General features: G+C 39.2%; 1 protein-coding gene across 1 annotated transcript; it reads left to right on the top strand.

Annotated features, from left to right (window-relative positions):
* Positions 1-476: 476 nt before the first annotated feature.
* Positions 477-3,523, top strand: LOC133719805 (B3 domain-containing protein At2g36080-like). The gene is made up of 3 exons (XM_062145980.1): positions 477-1,573; positions 1,839-2,044; positions 3,346-3,523. The coding sequence occupies exons 1-3, from the start codon at positions 751-753 to the stop codon at positions 3,397-3,399; spliced, it is 1,083 nt and encodes a 360-aa protein (XP_062001964.1). The 5' UTR covers positions 477-750; the 3' UTR covers positions 3,400-3,523.
* Positions 3,524-16,191: the final 12,668 nt, after the last annotated feature.

Here is a 16,191-nt window from a genome sequence, read left to right as displayed (position 1 = left end):
CAGACCACTTCTAATAGAGAAAGATCGAAACAAACCTTTTCTTGTAGAGGTTGTTGAAAACCAAGAGACGTAGGCCGGCCGGCCGTTGGTTGGGGAATAGAATTAAACCGGGTTCTAATAATTACATCAGAAAGTAGTGTCCCACCATTAAATTTTGATTTTAATCCAATGTAGCAGTAAGCCAGTAACATGGTGTGTTCCAGCAAATAGTGACAAAACAGTTTTTACCTTACCACAAGAAAAAATAGAAAATAAGCTCCTACCTTCTGTCTGTCTGCCTCTTCTTTCTTTTTCAAGATTCATCAAGATACATGTTCTGCCGAATTCAGTAAACCCGAGTCCTTTTCTTTCTTTTTTTAATTCAATTCCTCGCTCGAAAACACACTCACACACACAACACAAAGTGGTATATGGAATTTACACTGAAAATAATGATTGAATTTTTCTTTCACGCAAAACCTTAAAGTAGTAGTAGTAGTACTCTCGTACTTACATTTCTTCCTCTCTCCTCTCCTCTCTCTCCCTCTCTCTCTCTCTTCTATCTTCTCTCTTCTCTCTCTTGGTGTCATATCATATCTTTGGGGGAGCTCCATGAAATAGTTCCTCACATCAAACCCATAATAATCAGCACGCCTTGCTCGCTAGCCCTTATAGCTCTCAGCCCCACATACCCTTTCCCTTCACTTCCCTCTTAGTCTTTACTTACCAAACAAAGACACCATCTTTGCTCTGCACTCTCTCTTTTGTGAAATGTCCTTGAACCATTTCTCTTCCTCCGAGCTTCAAGAAACGCAGTGGTGGAACAACTCGACGACTCAACAAAACCAGCAACAGCCCTCTGAATTCACCATGGACACTTTCCACCCTCAATTGTATCAAAATTACCAGCCCGGCTGGCTCGGCTCCCAAATCGCCCAACAGCCCCCGACCCTCAATTTCAACCTCAACCATCAACACAACGACGCCGCCGACAGAGAATTACAACAGCCAGAGCTTCAGATCGACATGGGGGATGACAAAGAGACCATGTTCGAGAAGCCGCTGACCCCAAGCGACGTCGGCAAGCTCAACCGCCTCGTCATTCCCAAGCAGCACGCCGAGAGGTACTTCCCTCTTGGCGGCGGCAACGGCGGAGAGTCAGGAGGCGAGAAGGGGCTGCTGCTGAGCTTCGAGGATGAGTCCGGAAAGTGCTGGAGGTTCCGGTACTCGTACTGGAACAGCAGCCAAAGCTATGTATTAACCAAAGGGTGGAGCCGCTACGTGAAGGAAAAGCGCCTCGACGCCGGCGACGTCGTTTTGTTCGAGCGGCGCCGAAACGACAGCGAGCGCCTCTTCATTGGGTGGAGGCGCCGTGGGGCGCAAGAGAGCAGCGGCGCTGGTGGTGGGGCTAGTAACACGTCGGCGCAGGTTAGCGGAAGCGGCGGGGGTGCTGGTGCTGGTGTTGAAAGTGGAGGTAGTAGAGCTGGTTGGACCAGGATCTTCTATTCTGCGCCGCAGTCTTATCCTGCGCCCCATCATCACAGTGTGCCATACCCACCTGACTATCTACAACATGCAGCCGCAGCAGCAGCAGGTATAAATATTTTCATTTTGTTTCACATTTTAGCCCTATCTCTTGTCTCTTGTTCTAAACCCTATCTATCTCGTATTTACTTCCAATCTGTTTCTTCTTGTTATATACGCACGTGAAAGTGCGTGAAAAACACCTTCCTATAATTCCTAGTTTCCTACTACTTGGGAGAAAGAAAATGTGCCTCTTTTTTGGTTCCAGAAGAACTAATTAGTGCAAAAAATTGCATTACATGAAGCGCATTGTGATTTTGTGCTATTCATTGCAGGATCTCCTGTTCAGAACCAGACGCCGTCGTCGTCATCTGGCGGCAACTCGAGGATATTGAGGCTGTTTGGGGTGAACTTGGAGTGCCAGCAGCAGGATGATGAGTCCGAACCATCCACACCAGATGGGTCGTCTTTGTCAAGCCAGGGTCCAACCCACCACCAGTTCTATCCTAATCCTACTCATGCTTATTATGGAGACCACAGGGTAAGCCAACTATCATTTTCCTAATCATTAATACTACTACTATTATTATAATGTATGTAGATCAGTCCTTTATTTATCTTTTAATTTTGTGGAATTATTATTATGTTTATTACTTTTTTTTTAAAACAATTTTGCTTCCTCTAATGAGGCAAATGTAAGTTAATGTTGAAGTAGTACTATTGAGTCTAAGAAATTGCATGGTCTCCTTCCTCCCTAACAAGTCAATTAACAGAGTGGTTACAATTTAGAAATATGCTTCGCGAGTGACTAACCTGGTTTGATTGATATGAATTTCGTAGTGAGTTTCACATTAATTAACGGTTGAGATGGGTTGGCAAAACACTGTTGAGACAAAAGTTAGTAGTGACAGGTGATTAATGTGTGTTTGGCTAGTCGTTGTTGAATGGTCATATGGAGGTTTAGAAGTCAAACACAGTTTGGTCATTTTTTCCTAAAGATGACAACTTTCCAGCCTACAATTGAGCCAAAAGAAGGCTTGGACCAAACACCAACTTACGTGCCCAATTAAGGCCACAGTTTGAGTCTGGCCTTGAGTTGATTTCAATAATCATAAAAATACAACACCACCGCAACGCATGAGGGCAGCTTTTGTGGACTGGTATGTGTATGAGCTATAGTTCATTATCCCATAAAATATGAACTGAACCAAATTTGAAATTTTGCTATTCCCCTTGGCCAGCTTTAGCCTCATTCTGGAAGATAGCAGATATATGTCATGTGGAATATTGTAGGTACCGACTCCTATGAGTCGGTCTCCTGGACTATATGACAGCTGTTATAACCCTCAAATCTGTTTAGCATTGCATATTTCATTCTTAATTTTGATAACTAGAGAATTAGGCGTCATTAGTTTTCCAACTATAGGTATTTAGATGTCTATCCTTTCTTCCTTCTCCATTTTAGTAATCAAGGCACAAGTGTTCAAATGCAGCGGGAAAAACCCTGAAGTGGATCTTCTTCTCAAAACTTAAACCTTTTGTTATCATCTCAACTGCTGCTGCTTGAGGAAGTAGCCTTAATAGCTAACAAATACTACATAGGGAGGAGCAACTCAATTTGAATTAGGATCCTAATTAAAACTTGTAGGGTTCTAGTGGCAATTATTAAAGCCGGCCAAAATTTATTTTATAGACTGAGGGTTCTAGTACAGTATAGGTAGCTGGCCATGGCATTATATATAGGCGGTCTTCAGGGACCTATAAAAAGAAAAGAGAATTGAAAGCACTGATTTTCACACATATAATGATTTTGATTTTGTTTTTGGTGCTTGATTGCAACAGGATTTCACTTTCTCCAGAGATGCGAACCCCCCCATGAGAAATCGACGAGGATAGAGATCCTTGGATGTGACGTCCTTGATTGACTCCAACTATTTTAATTTTTAACCCACTTGGAAAAATCTCCACCAAAAGAACTTAGAACCCAGAAAAAAAAAAAAAAAAAAAAAAAAAAAGAGGAGGGATGTATAGAAGATTTAAGTATTAGAAAAATATGAGAAAAAATCCCAGATTTTCAGGCCAAGTTTTGGGCAGGAGTGGAGGTGGAGTTGTAGACTAGTAGTGGTGAGGACTGAGGAAAAGGACTGCTGCAGGTAGTAGGAGAGAGAGGTAGGGGGTGTGGGGTAACCCTGGGAAGAAAGGGTAGGGCGATGACGTCATCAGGAATGAGGGGAAAGAGTCTATTTACTGCTGCTGTTACTATTTCTTTACTGCTGAGATTCTGCCTGAAGATTTTTCCAGAGGAGGTCTCATGATGAAGGTAAAGATAATAATGGAAGGGTATGGTGGTGAGGTTGTGTTGGTGGGTGGAGTGAGTGAAAGTTGGTGGAGTTGAATAGTAGACATGGTTGAAGCAGCAACTTGTTTGTACTAAAGTAAAGTTTAACTAGGTACAGTAGTAGTAGTCCACAGCCTCTCCTTAATTGTTGCTCTGATTCTGATCTGGCTTCCTTTGTTATTACAAGTTCTGTTCATTTTCTTACCCTCCAGTGAAGCTAGCTAGCTAGCTTTTCTAAGCTGTTCTTTTATGCTCTACTAATTAGACTCTACTAATTAGACAAGTTGACAATTTTAGCTTATTGGGAGTTTTTTTTCTAATATTGTTAATCAGAAAGAAGTCTTTCGGATCATGGAATATTATGGATGATAATTGATGAGTGATAAAATGATGTTCAATCATCTATAGTAATCCATGTGTTCTCTTTAATCCTTAATGATGAAGCAACCTCAATCAATCTCTAGTAAACCTAGATCACACTAGGACTATTATCGATCGGAAAAATATATCATCTGAATGAGAAATATATTTACATTTTCAACTAATTCTATCATGACTAATATGCGATACAACTAAACTTTCTCATTCTATATGATTTGGGATCTTACTACCATGCACTACCATGTTCAATAGAGGCCTAAAACCAGACCTCATTCACTTCAGAGAAATGGCTCACAGCTCATGATCAATTACTCAGAAAAAGTCCTTCACTGACGCCAATGACTGAATCAAAAGAGTATATATGTGTCAGACTCAACCTGGCAAGACAATAATTCTTAGTCATTGGAATTTGAAGCAAACTCAGCAATAGCTTAACTCACAAGGTAAATGGGTCCATGAGTAAACAACACAGCAGTGTTTGCTCATCACAATGTCTATTCAGACCAACCCATTGCCTGTCCTAAAATGACAACTTCTGGGTGCCATTTCTATTACAGATATCAGTGCGAAAACACCGAACTTGGAATCTAACCTAATCGCTTGCATAGTAAGGGCCACAAGCACTTAGGTTGAAATCAATTTAGGTCTTGTATATATAAAAGGATAAAAATCAAGTGCTAGCTAATAGCACTGGCCTTACAGAAAAGGAAGGGCAGAGTAACTGAATGTATAAGCTGAAGTTTTTTTCATGTGATTATCAGGGCCCATAAAGATTCAGACAAACAGAGTGATAAACCATTGACCTTGAATATAATGCGTGATAGATCTCCTGGAGATGGAGACGGAGATGGAGTACTCCAATGTTTAGTGGCTCATTCACTTCCTGTGCAAGTGGGGAGGGTCCCTATCTTTCCCTCCCCAGATATATGTGTTGTTGTTTGTTATGGATCATGATTGAACTCTAAGTCAGTGGAGAATCAAAAGGAATGAAGGGACTCTAAATCCTGTATGTTGAGTCTGTCCTACTGCAAGCCCAGAATAATGGTTCAATATATGCATATGACCAAGTGACCAAGTACAGTATAGGAAACACCCTCACCATGTGAGCCTACTTGTTTCAATCCCACTCACTCATCAGCCTTGTATTTATTTATTTATTTATTTTTTTTTTTCAATGATACATCAGCCTTTTTAGTTTCCTCATCTTTAGCATGCTTTTATTCTTTTGGGGTTCTTCATTCCACATTGTACCTGCCATTGGCAAGTAGGACACTATTCTGCCCTGCGAGACTTGTATTAGACGACCACTACTGTGTCCCAAAAGCTTAGATCGACTGTCAAGGAATGACCAACAATATATCTGTAGTTAGCACCGTTATTCACGGAGTCACGACCAATCCCCTAAACCTGCATATACCTAATTTGAAACCAGAACCTCTTGCGCAAACAAGGCTCTGATACACCATGTGATGCGAGAGAACATACCAACAGCGCACGTATGTGTATATCTAGCTAATAATTTGCACCTCCAGAAGTATAAGTACCAGCAATAATGCCAAATATCAGCAGTATTATTACAACCACCAAAATGTTCATTAGAGAACAAAAAATGGAAAAGAGGATTTTAGTTTTAATAGAAAAAATTTTCACCTTACAACAACCAAAATGGATTGCATTTTTGGATAAAAACATGGGTAAAGTTAGCTACAAGGGAACCACTACTGCTTGATCTCCTGCTGCTTCTCTGGAAATGAATTACGTCCATGAATGCATAGGAAAACCATGTGCAGATATGAATCCAATATTCCATAATATGGAAGTCATTTTCAAACTGTGGATTTTATATCCCAATTTTCAGTTGTCTGCCATATATTTGAATTAGTCCAAAGAAAACAGAAGCATGACATGCTGGTTTTTCGAACTGTTTCAATCGTTCGGTATCCAGATGCAGAATATTCAGTCTAGAGAGAAGATTACAATGTCTAATGAAAGGACAATAATGATTACAAAATTCGATTGATGATGAGGAATCATCCAGGCTGGATCAGAGAGACAATCCATTTCCAACTTCGGACCAAAATATATGTATGTAAATTGGTCAGATGTACCATTACAAAACCAGAAACTATTTCTTCTGACTAAAGATTCCCATTTCATGCCTTTTCTTCTTCGTTTCTGTTCTTCACTCAGCACCTCTGTTGGTTTTCTTGAGCAATAAATTCAAAATAGTAGTGACATTACAAAGCCTTGCTGTTGTGTTCCTTCATAAAAAAGCTAGTCGTTTTGATTGCCAACAATCAAAGTTCTAAAGGTAGAGGCACATTCATATTATCAGAAAAAAAAAACATGCATTCTCAACACGCCCCCGCACGTGTGGCGATTTTTCAAGCCATACACGTGGACAAGTTATATTGAGTGACGGTGAGCACGTGTGGCCATCGCTGAAACCAAACAGGCCCCCGCACGTGTGGCGATTTCTCAAGCCATACACGTGGACAAGTTATATTGAGTGACGGTGAGCACGTGTGGCCATCGCTGAAACCAAACAGGTGGGTAACCTGGCTCTGATACCATGATAAAGTAATCTGGAGTTCACATCCAAAACCAATTGGCAATGGATGGAGTGACCCAAACTCTTATAAGCCCATAAGCAAAGTTATATTTTTCCAATGTGGGAGTTATATTTATACACATTCTCAACATTATGTAGTAAAGTGTTTGTGTATGAAACAATTGGCAAAACTAGTGTCCCCTTAACCTCCCTAACGAGTTCAACCCCCCACTTGCCCTTTTATGTTTTATTGCCTCCTTCTCTGTTTTTTTCCCCATTTTCTTCTGCTTTTCTTCTTTGCTTAATGTATTTTCTTCTCTTGATTTTTTTGCTCTTTCCCCTATGTTTTTCTCCCTTCCTTCTTACAGTTTTCTTCCCTTGTTTTGCAAATTTTGTATAAGTGTTTCTTTAAAAAAATTTCCTTCTTTAATTCTTAGTGTCTCAAAGTTCTTAGAATCATTATTGACAAAAAACAAATCGTATAAACAGCCTTAGATTAGCCCAACCCAATTTTATATCCTGGATCCGCCACCGTACACCTTAAATGTATGTTTTTTTTTTTTTTCTTGATAATATGAATGTGCCTCTACCTTTAGAACTTTGATTGTTGGCAATCAAAACGACTATCTTTTTTATGAAGAAACACAACAGCAAGGCTTTGTAATGTCACTACTACTTTGAATTTATTGCTTAAGAAAACTAGCAGAGGTGCTGAGTGAAGAACAGAAACGAAGAAGAAAAGGCATGAAATGGGAATATTAAATCAGAAGAAATAGTTTCTGGTTTTGTAATGTTACATCTGACCAAATTACATACATATATTTTGGTCCGAAGTTGGAAATGGATTGTGTCTCTGATCCAGCCTCCAAGTTTTATGGAAGCATTGGATGTCCCAAGACCAATGACACCTAGCCTGTGCTTCAAATAATAGATTTAGCTCACAACAATTTCAGTGGTGATATGCCAGGAAGAATGTCTCTGTCATGGCAGGCTATGGTGTCTAATCACGATGATTCTCCAACTAACCTTGGATATCGTTATCAGCCGACGAGAAGGAATATAAAAATGGGGTATGATGGGAACTCTAGCGTTTATTATAGAGATGCAATTACGACTACCATCAAAGGTTTAGAGTTGGATGTGGTTAAGATTCTAACTGTGTTCACCTTGATTGACTACTCCTGGCTCCAACAAATTCAACGGATCAATACCTGAGGAAATCGGAGAGTTGAAATCACTATATGTCCTCAACTTATCCGGTAATGCTTTCACAGGGAAAATCCCATCATCATTTGGTAAGATGCGACAACTGGAGTTCTTAGATCTCTCAAAGAACCACTTGAGCGGCCAAATTCCCCCAGAGTTTGCAAATCTCACTTTCCTTGCGTTCTTGGATCTCTCAAATAATGAACTGGTTGGGAAGATCCCAACCAGCACTCAAATTTCAACATTTCCAAATACCTCCTTCGAAGTGGGGGTCTCCTTTGACTGTAGATGCAGTATTGCCACCACCAATTTCAAATGGAAGCTCAAGTCATCCGAATTCTGGAGATGTGATTGATTGAGATGTTATCTGTGTTGAAATTGGATTTACATGTGGGTTTGGAATTGTCATTGGGTCACTTTTGTTTTGTAAAAGATGGAGGAAATGGTATTATAGAACTATGCATAGTATTCTGTTCAAGATATTCCCTCAGTTGGAGCAGAGATTTGGTAATCATAGAAGACACGTCTACGTGAACGTAAGGCGTTGAATTGGTTCAAATGTTGTTGGACTCTATAATATCTGAGCCTCACTCCGGCGTCTTTTGGTTTCTATCTTTCCATTTTAATTTAATCATGGTCTAGTTGTGGTTGTTGTTGGTGGTGCTTTTGTTTTTGTTTTCTGTTTTTGATTTTTTTTTCTTTACCTAGTACTATAAATATTGTGGAGTGTGAGCATATCGTTGTCTTAGTCTGTTATGTAATATGGTGATAGTAATATATTACCTTTGTTTGAATCACATTTGTTTGGTTAAATAGCTAAGATGCATTGCCTAGGTGTACGTTGGATATAAAAGCTGCGGTCCATTCCATAAAAATTGGTGGATTTACATTCCTTCTTATACTAGTTCCTTAACATGTGCAAATTTTATGTAATATGGTGATTGTAATATATTATCTTTGTTTTTTTTTGAATAAGTGAATGATCTTTATTGAGATTGAAAGACTTAGCCAACACAGAAGTCTTTGGCTAGAACATCAAGAATACAAGCTGGTGGATAATCAATCCAAACAACTTACAATCATCATCAAAGGTTAAACTAGCCAGTCTATGTGCAACCCGGTTGCAGGATCTAGGAGCAAAACAGATTTTGATATCTGGCCTGCTATTCAAAATGGCTTGAATGTCACAGATTGTCTTGCTTTGCAAAATTCATCATGCCATGATAATATAGCAAACATGATTTCAGTAGGTGGCTGAGATGTTCCAAGCCAAAACATATTATTTATGTTTTTCCACATTGCCCAGTTTGCCATAAGAAGCTGGTCAAAAACTTCCTGCTGCAGGGTTAATGCCTTGTCCAACATCCAAACCTTAAAGTCCATGCTATACACAATGGACTGGTGAAAATTAAAAGGAGGTGCTGACAAAATAGCTTGAGCAGTTGGGCAATTACAGAAGATGTGTGTTCGATCTTCAAATCTTGCAGGACAAAGAAGGTAGTTTGTATCACCTGTGTAACCTTTATGCAGTAACGAAGCTTTAGTTGACAACAGATTGCATGCCCGCCATGCATTGATTTGAACCTTTACTGGGACTTTGGAGTTCCATATTTGTTTCCACAAAGGTTTGAAGGAGCTCGTCTCCATGTGAAGTAGAAGCAAGGGTTGAGCTGAGGACATGATCCCTAGCAATCCAATACACTGTTTTTACACTGTAAAAGCCTTTTCTTTCCGGCTTCCAATACATGCAATTTGCATCTATTCTTCTGCTTAACGAAATGTAAAGTACTTTCACAGCAATATCACTTGGAAACAGTGAATGCACAACATCATGCTTCCAAGTTCTGGTGTCCATATCAATCAAGTCTGACACTTTTTCAAGCGCGGAACTTGCCGGTCTAAGAATGAGATACTGCGAACAGTTTGGTATCTATTTATCATTTCATATATTGACTGACCTGCCGTCTCCAATACGCCAATGGACTCCAGCATGTAGCACCGGTCTACCTTGCAAAATACTCCTCCACGAGAATGAAGGAGCATCCTCCAATTCAGCCTCCAAAAAAGAAGAGTTTGGATAATACCTAGCTTTGTATAGCCTAGCAATAAGAGATGTAGGGTTAGTAATTAGTCTCCATCCTTGCTTTGCCAACATAGCTAAATTATATGCATAGATATTCTTGAACCCCATGCCACCATCATTTTTTGTAAGACACAATTTCTCCCAACTACGCTAATGAATGCGTTTCTTCTCATCCGTGTCACCCCAAAAAAAGGAGGCACATAATTGATGGATATCATCACATAAACCTTTAGGTAGGAGGTAACAATTCATTGCATATAGAGGCATGGTTTGTGCCACAGCCTTGATCAGAGTTTCCTTACCGGCAATGCTAAGAATCTTTGATTTCCAACTAATAGGCTTCTTCGACAGTTTTTCCTTGATATATTCAAAATTTCCAGTTTTCGATCTACCCACCCTCAGAGGAAGACCTAGATAACGATCATGTTCCTGTACACATTTCACATTCAGAATAGAAGCCAACTCTTGTTGCTTACTTGGGTGTACATTCCTGCTAAACACGACACTACTTTTCTGAAAATTAACCTTTTGTCCAGATGCTCTTTCATACACATGTAGTATTCTCCAAAATTGTGTGCACTCCTATGCAGTTGCTGTTCCAAATAAAAAGGAATCATCCACAAATAACAGATGGTGTAAAGTGGGAGCTTGTGGGCACATTTTTAGTCCACAGATAACATCGGACTCCACTGCCTTGGATATGAGTGCTGATAGGCCCTCTGCACATAGGATAAACAGGTAAGGTGATAACGGGTCACCTTGCTTGATACCTTTGGATGGTGAGATCACTGGAGACGGCTCACCCTGAATTAATAAAGAGTAATGTACTGATGTCACACAGTTCATAATGACTTGGATCCATTGAGGTAGAAACCCCAACCTTGTTAGCATGGCTCGAAGAAAAGTCCACTCTAACCTATCATATGCCTTACTGATATCAAGCTTCAAAGAAAAGAAACCTGCCTCTTGATTTCGAAGCTTATGCATAAAATGTGCTGCCTCTGTTGCCACAAAAGTATTGTCAGATATTAATCTTCCAGGAACATATGCACTCTGAAGGGGAGAGATAATGTTTGGTAAACAAAGTTTGAGCCTATTTGCAAGTACCTTTGAACTGATCCAGCAAATAACGTTACATAGTGCAATAGGTCTAAAATGCATTGCAACTTTTGGACTTTTAGTTTTGGGATCAAACATAGATGTGTATAGTTAGATTCATCCCAAATCTCTCCAGTTGCAAGAAGATTTCTAACAGCAGTGCAAACATCAAGACTTACAGTGTTCCAATACTTCTGATAGAAGAACAGAGTCATGCCATCTGGTCCCGGACACTTTGATGGATGCATTTGAAAAACTACTTTTTTAATCTCTTCATCAGTATAGGGTTTGGTGAGTTCCTCATTCATTTGATCAGTGACCTTGATTAGGGTGGCATCAATTACTTCTTGGAGTGCTTCTCTTTCCGTATATTCAGTAGAGAAAACCTATGTGAAATATTCCATTAAGAGACGCTGGATCTCAGCAGGTTCAGGTACGCCACACTTCATTCTCATCATTCAGTCCCCTTATAGTGTTTCGACTTTTCCTGTTGCTGGCCATTCTATGAAAGTAAGCTGAATTTCTATCACCATCCTTAAGCCAAATTGCACGAGACCTTTGCCTCCAATAGTTCTCTTGCAGGGTGAGGAGGCTGCTTTGTCGAATGTGAAGAGTGCGCTGCTCTTCATATTGTTCTGGGGAGTATGGTTGCTTCATTAGGTCAAAAATCTTCTCCTAGATAACACGTAATTCAATCTTTTGCTTATCAAATTCTGTTTGATGCCAGCGGAGTAGTCTCTTTCCTGCTTGTTTGATTTTGAAACCCAACTGTCTAAGTGCATTATCGGTCGTTGGTGTAGCCCATTCTTGTTGGATAATGGCATTGCATTCTTGATTCCCATACCATATCTCCTCAAAACGAAATTTTCTAGCAAATCTTCTACGCACGTTTTGTTCTACATTCACTTCGATAAGGAGAGGGCAATGGTCTGATTCACTGGGATTCAACGTTATAACCCTACTAAAAGGGAAGTGAGCTCTCCAATGTGGGGATTGAAAGCTTCTGTCAAGCCTTTCGTTCGTGAACTTGTTACTCCAGGTATAGCGACAACATGTAAATCCCATGTCAATGAGGCCAGCATGTGCCATTGTATGCCGGAAGCGAGCCATTGCAATGGCTGATCTTGGTGGTCCGGCAGATTTATCAGCCTGGGTCATAATTTCATTGAAGTCCCCGGCCATGAGCCATGGGAGTTGACAATCTTTAGTAGCCAGTTGTCTGATTAGATTCCATGTATTCTCTCTCTGAGAACGTCCTGCAAAGCCATATATTCCCGTAAATCTCCATAGGTCATCCCCTGGTTTACCTATTATTGCATCAATGTGATGGGCCGAGGAGGATCTGAGATCTACATGTGTTTCATTGCTCCAAAGCAACGCTACCCCTTGTGATTCATCTTGAGCCTCGAAACAGATGCTATCATGAAACCCTAATCGATGTGTGAGAGAGTCGATTATTCCTTTCCTGGCAAGAGTTTCAGAGAGGAAGATAAGGCTAGGTTTCTTGGCTTGCACGAGATCGATGAGAGCTCGTTGGGTTTCACAATTGACTATACCTCGACAGTTCTATACAAGGATGCTGCCTTGAAGCATGGTGGTGTAGGTAGGCCACCGTACAAACGCGGTGGTTAGGGTGTCACACGAGCAGAGCTTCGGCGGCACTTAGGTTTTCTCAGTTATATTATCTTTGTTTGAACCACATTTGTTTGGTTAAATAGCTAAGATGCAATGCCTAGGTGTTGGATATAAAAGTTACGGTCCGTTCCATAAAAATTAGCGGATTTACATTCCTTCTTATAGTAGTTCCTTAACATATGCTTCGCACATGTCAATTGATATTTTTTTGTTATCTGAGAAAAAAAACACAGTTTTAAACAATTTGTTAAGGACGTCTCCTATTCATGCGGGAAATTGTTCTTGTTTTATGGAGATAGTACAATTACTTTTATTATCATTTAATCTAAAATTATTGAATTACTATTGTTTCCTCACATATAAATAGTTTATTTAATTAATTTTTGATTAAGAGGGGGTATTTTGGGTAGTTCAAACATTTAACCATTCCTATAGAATTGGCTTAATTAATAAAGATGTCATAAACTAGAGAGCATTGAGAGAGAAAAAGAGAGACATAATATATTAGGAGGTAGAAGTGTGTTTATTCTCATCGAACCTCTTTATATAGGAATTAAGGTTTAAATCATAAGGATATAACTAATGAGTATTTATATGGACATCAATGTCTATCAATGATATTTGGACGCGCTTATTGTTGCCTTGTTAAAAATCGTACGAGGTAATAAAAACCCAGTGAGATAAAAATAACTCTTGTCAAAGGAGAGAAAGAGTACAACATGTATATGTCCTAGGCAACATGCTTCTAAATCTCCATACCCTCCCCCCCGGATGAGATTCTCTCCCTGATTATTGCAAGCTTTAAATCATGTATGTGGTAAGATGCATGTACCATGTGTGCTTTGCATATAGGGGATTCATCATGAATTTCCATACCTAAAAAATTAAAGCAATACCAACAGGCGATCTTCATTAAGCCTTAACTCACATAATGAGGTTAGAAAAATAATTTCATTTGCTCAACTTCATAGATAAAGACATTAGCTATAAAATAATAATATAAAGGAATAAGAATTGAATTTCAAGCATTGAAAATTCTTATGACATACGTAGCATAATATATTTGTACAATTGATAATTTCATATAGCTTTAGATAAACTCATAAGTTTGCGAAAGTCATAATATGTTAAAGCATTTTGATTATAATCGGGGATTCAATATCTTAGTTTTGTCATAGTACTCATAAATGAAATATGTCATTTTAACTATAATAGAATGAGTATATATATGAGTTTTAGATTATTTGATTCCATCACTGAGCATAAGGCTCTTTCGTTCATTCATGGACTTGCCTTTGGCAATATGAATCCATCAAGGATGTCGTTAAACAATACGCTTATAATGACACATAAGATTTGGAGATTTGGTTTTAGCAATGTTCCTTTAAGATCTTCATGATAACCATGACAACCTGTCATAAGGCTCACGTCAATATAACAGCTATATGTTGCACTATACTTATAGAAGAGTTTATGCTTAATATAAAAGAAAATGATATTCATAATCCCATGCCTATAAAAAGACATTGTGTCACATAGCGATTTTCCTTCACTTTAATAAACTCATAATTATTAGGGGTTGATAAGGTCCAAGTATATCATCATGTTCTAATATTCAAATTCATTGGAATTTCTTTTTCTAATATGATCAATAGTAGAGTTTGTCGACATAATGAAACGTGGTATAACATACAACCCTTGAAGATTTTTAGTGGCTACTATAGATATGAAATCATCGATTATCGTCAATTTAGATCTCACATATTTATATATGCATTCATTAGCTCTAATAAGATTTATTGATATCGAGTACTCATGTCTCTTTTATGGCATATATTGTCTCTCCATGACAAATTAATTAGAAAATGTAGAGATCTTTGTATAACCTCATGAAGAACGTTATAGCGCTTGTATAATCTTTACTTGTAAGGAGCTTAAAACTTTGGACCTTGTAGATATATTCCACACAAATTCATGTCGTTATATTAGTCTTTCCTCCCCCCTAACGCCAGAAAGACTATCTGATTTGACCACTCACAAATCATGTGTTTAAAAATATTGGGTTGTAGATCCATTGGTGGGTGGCGAGCCCAATCCAATCTGGAGGTCAAAAACATAATAGGTGGAGAAATTTTCTCAAAAATAAATTGGACATGGTTGGCAAAATCTCACATCAAATAACGTCGTTTTGTGATACGATATTTCCCCTCCTAATGGCGAGACAATTGTCTCATTAAAATGACAACTTGCATATATGCGGTAAATAAACAACTTTCTTGTGAGCAATGTGTACAATTGCTGTTGTTTGAAAATTAGCAACAATATTTGGCTCAATAATGAATGTCTTTAGAGTTAGATGTGATCCCACAAAATGACTCAATCAGTCATGCCAATTTATATAATATATTTGGCTTGATGAACTTGTGGTACATGACACTATATGTGCCATTTAACATATTCCAAATGTGATTAATTCCTCTCCAATTGGAGGTACTTAATGCATCAAAAAAATTTCACATGCATATTGGTAATATAATACGAGCTCTACTGGAAGCATCAATCAAGATATGCAGTTCTTGAGAGTGTTACCTTTAGGAAGCCTAATTGTGAAAAATATTACAGTTACAATGGATCAAGTCCATGGTTGGAATATATGCCAGATAAATGTCTTTGTCATTATTTGTGATCATGAATATCCATAGTTCAAACTCAAGCCTTCGTTTGTTACTGAAATAGATATGACAAGCTAATGGGAGATTCAGTTGAGGGTTGTTGACCCAAAGCACCAAAATTGGCCAAAGTTATCCCACTTACCCTAACAATAAATTTCTATTCTCACGTACCTTGTTTAAAGAAAAAGGACATTTTTTCCCCTGACTTAATTAATTAATTACACGTGCTCTCTCTCTCTCTCTCACCACGCCGCCGCCTCCCTCTACGACTGCTTCAGCAATTTTGATGATGCCGTCAACCAGATTCACAACTCGCTCTAGCAGATGAAGAGCCTCGATTCGGGTCCCGGGTCGGTCCGGTTTCAGATGAACAACGACCGCTGACTAGTTACTAGCTATGAAGCTCACCGCTCATCTGGCTCTCCGCCATTGGCTGAAATTTCACCTTCGCCTTGACCTTCTGATTGTCGCAATTGCAGCCTCCCTTTGGTGTCGATCTGAGTTTGAGATGCCAGAGTCAATCTGAGTTCAAGGGCAGCTCCGATTTCAAGGCCAGAGTAAACCTGGGTTTGAGATTGTACTTACATAGGCATTTGCCAAGCATAATTAGCTATAATGAGCCACGCTCATGCTACCGCCAGCGGTACCAACTCCCGCCAAAGGAGTGACCTATGGAAACACAGCCAAGCAAGCTACCGCCTGAGCCTCGGCTCACCCCCAGATT

This window comes from Rosa rugosa, chromosome 7 (assembly GCF_958449725.1).
Source record: "Rosa rugosa chromosome 7, drRosRugo1.1, whole genome shotgun sequence".
In the NCBI taxonomy this organism is placed as follows: Eukaryota; Viridiplantae; Streptophyta; class Magnoliopsida; order Rosales; family Rosaceae; genus Rosa; species Rosa rugosa.
The sequence above is the reverse complement of the archived record's forward strand: the minus strand, read 5'-3'. Positions and strand labels throughout refer to the sequence as shown.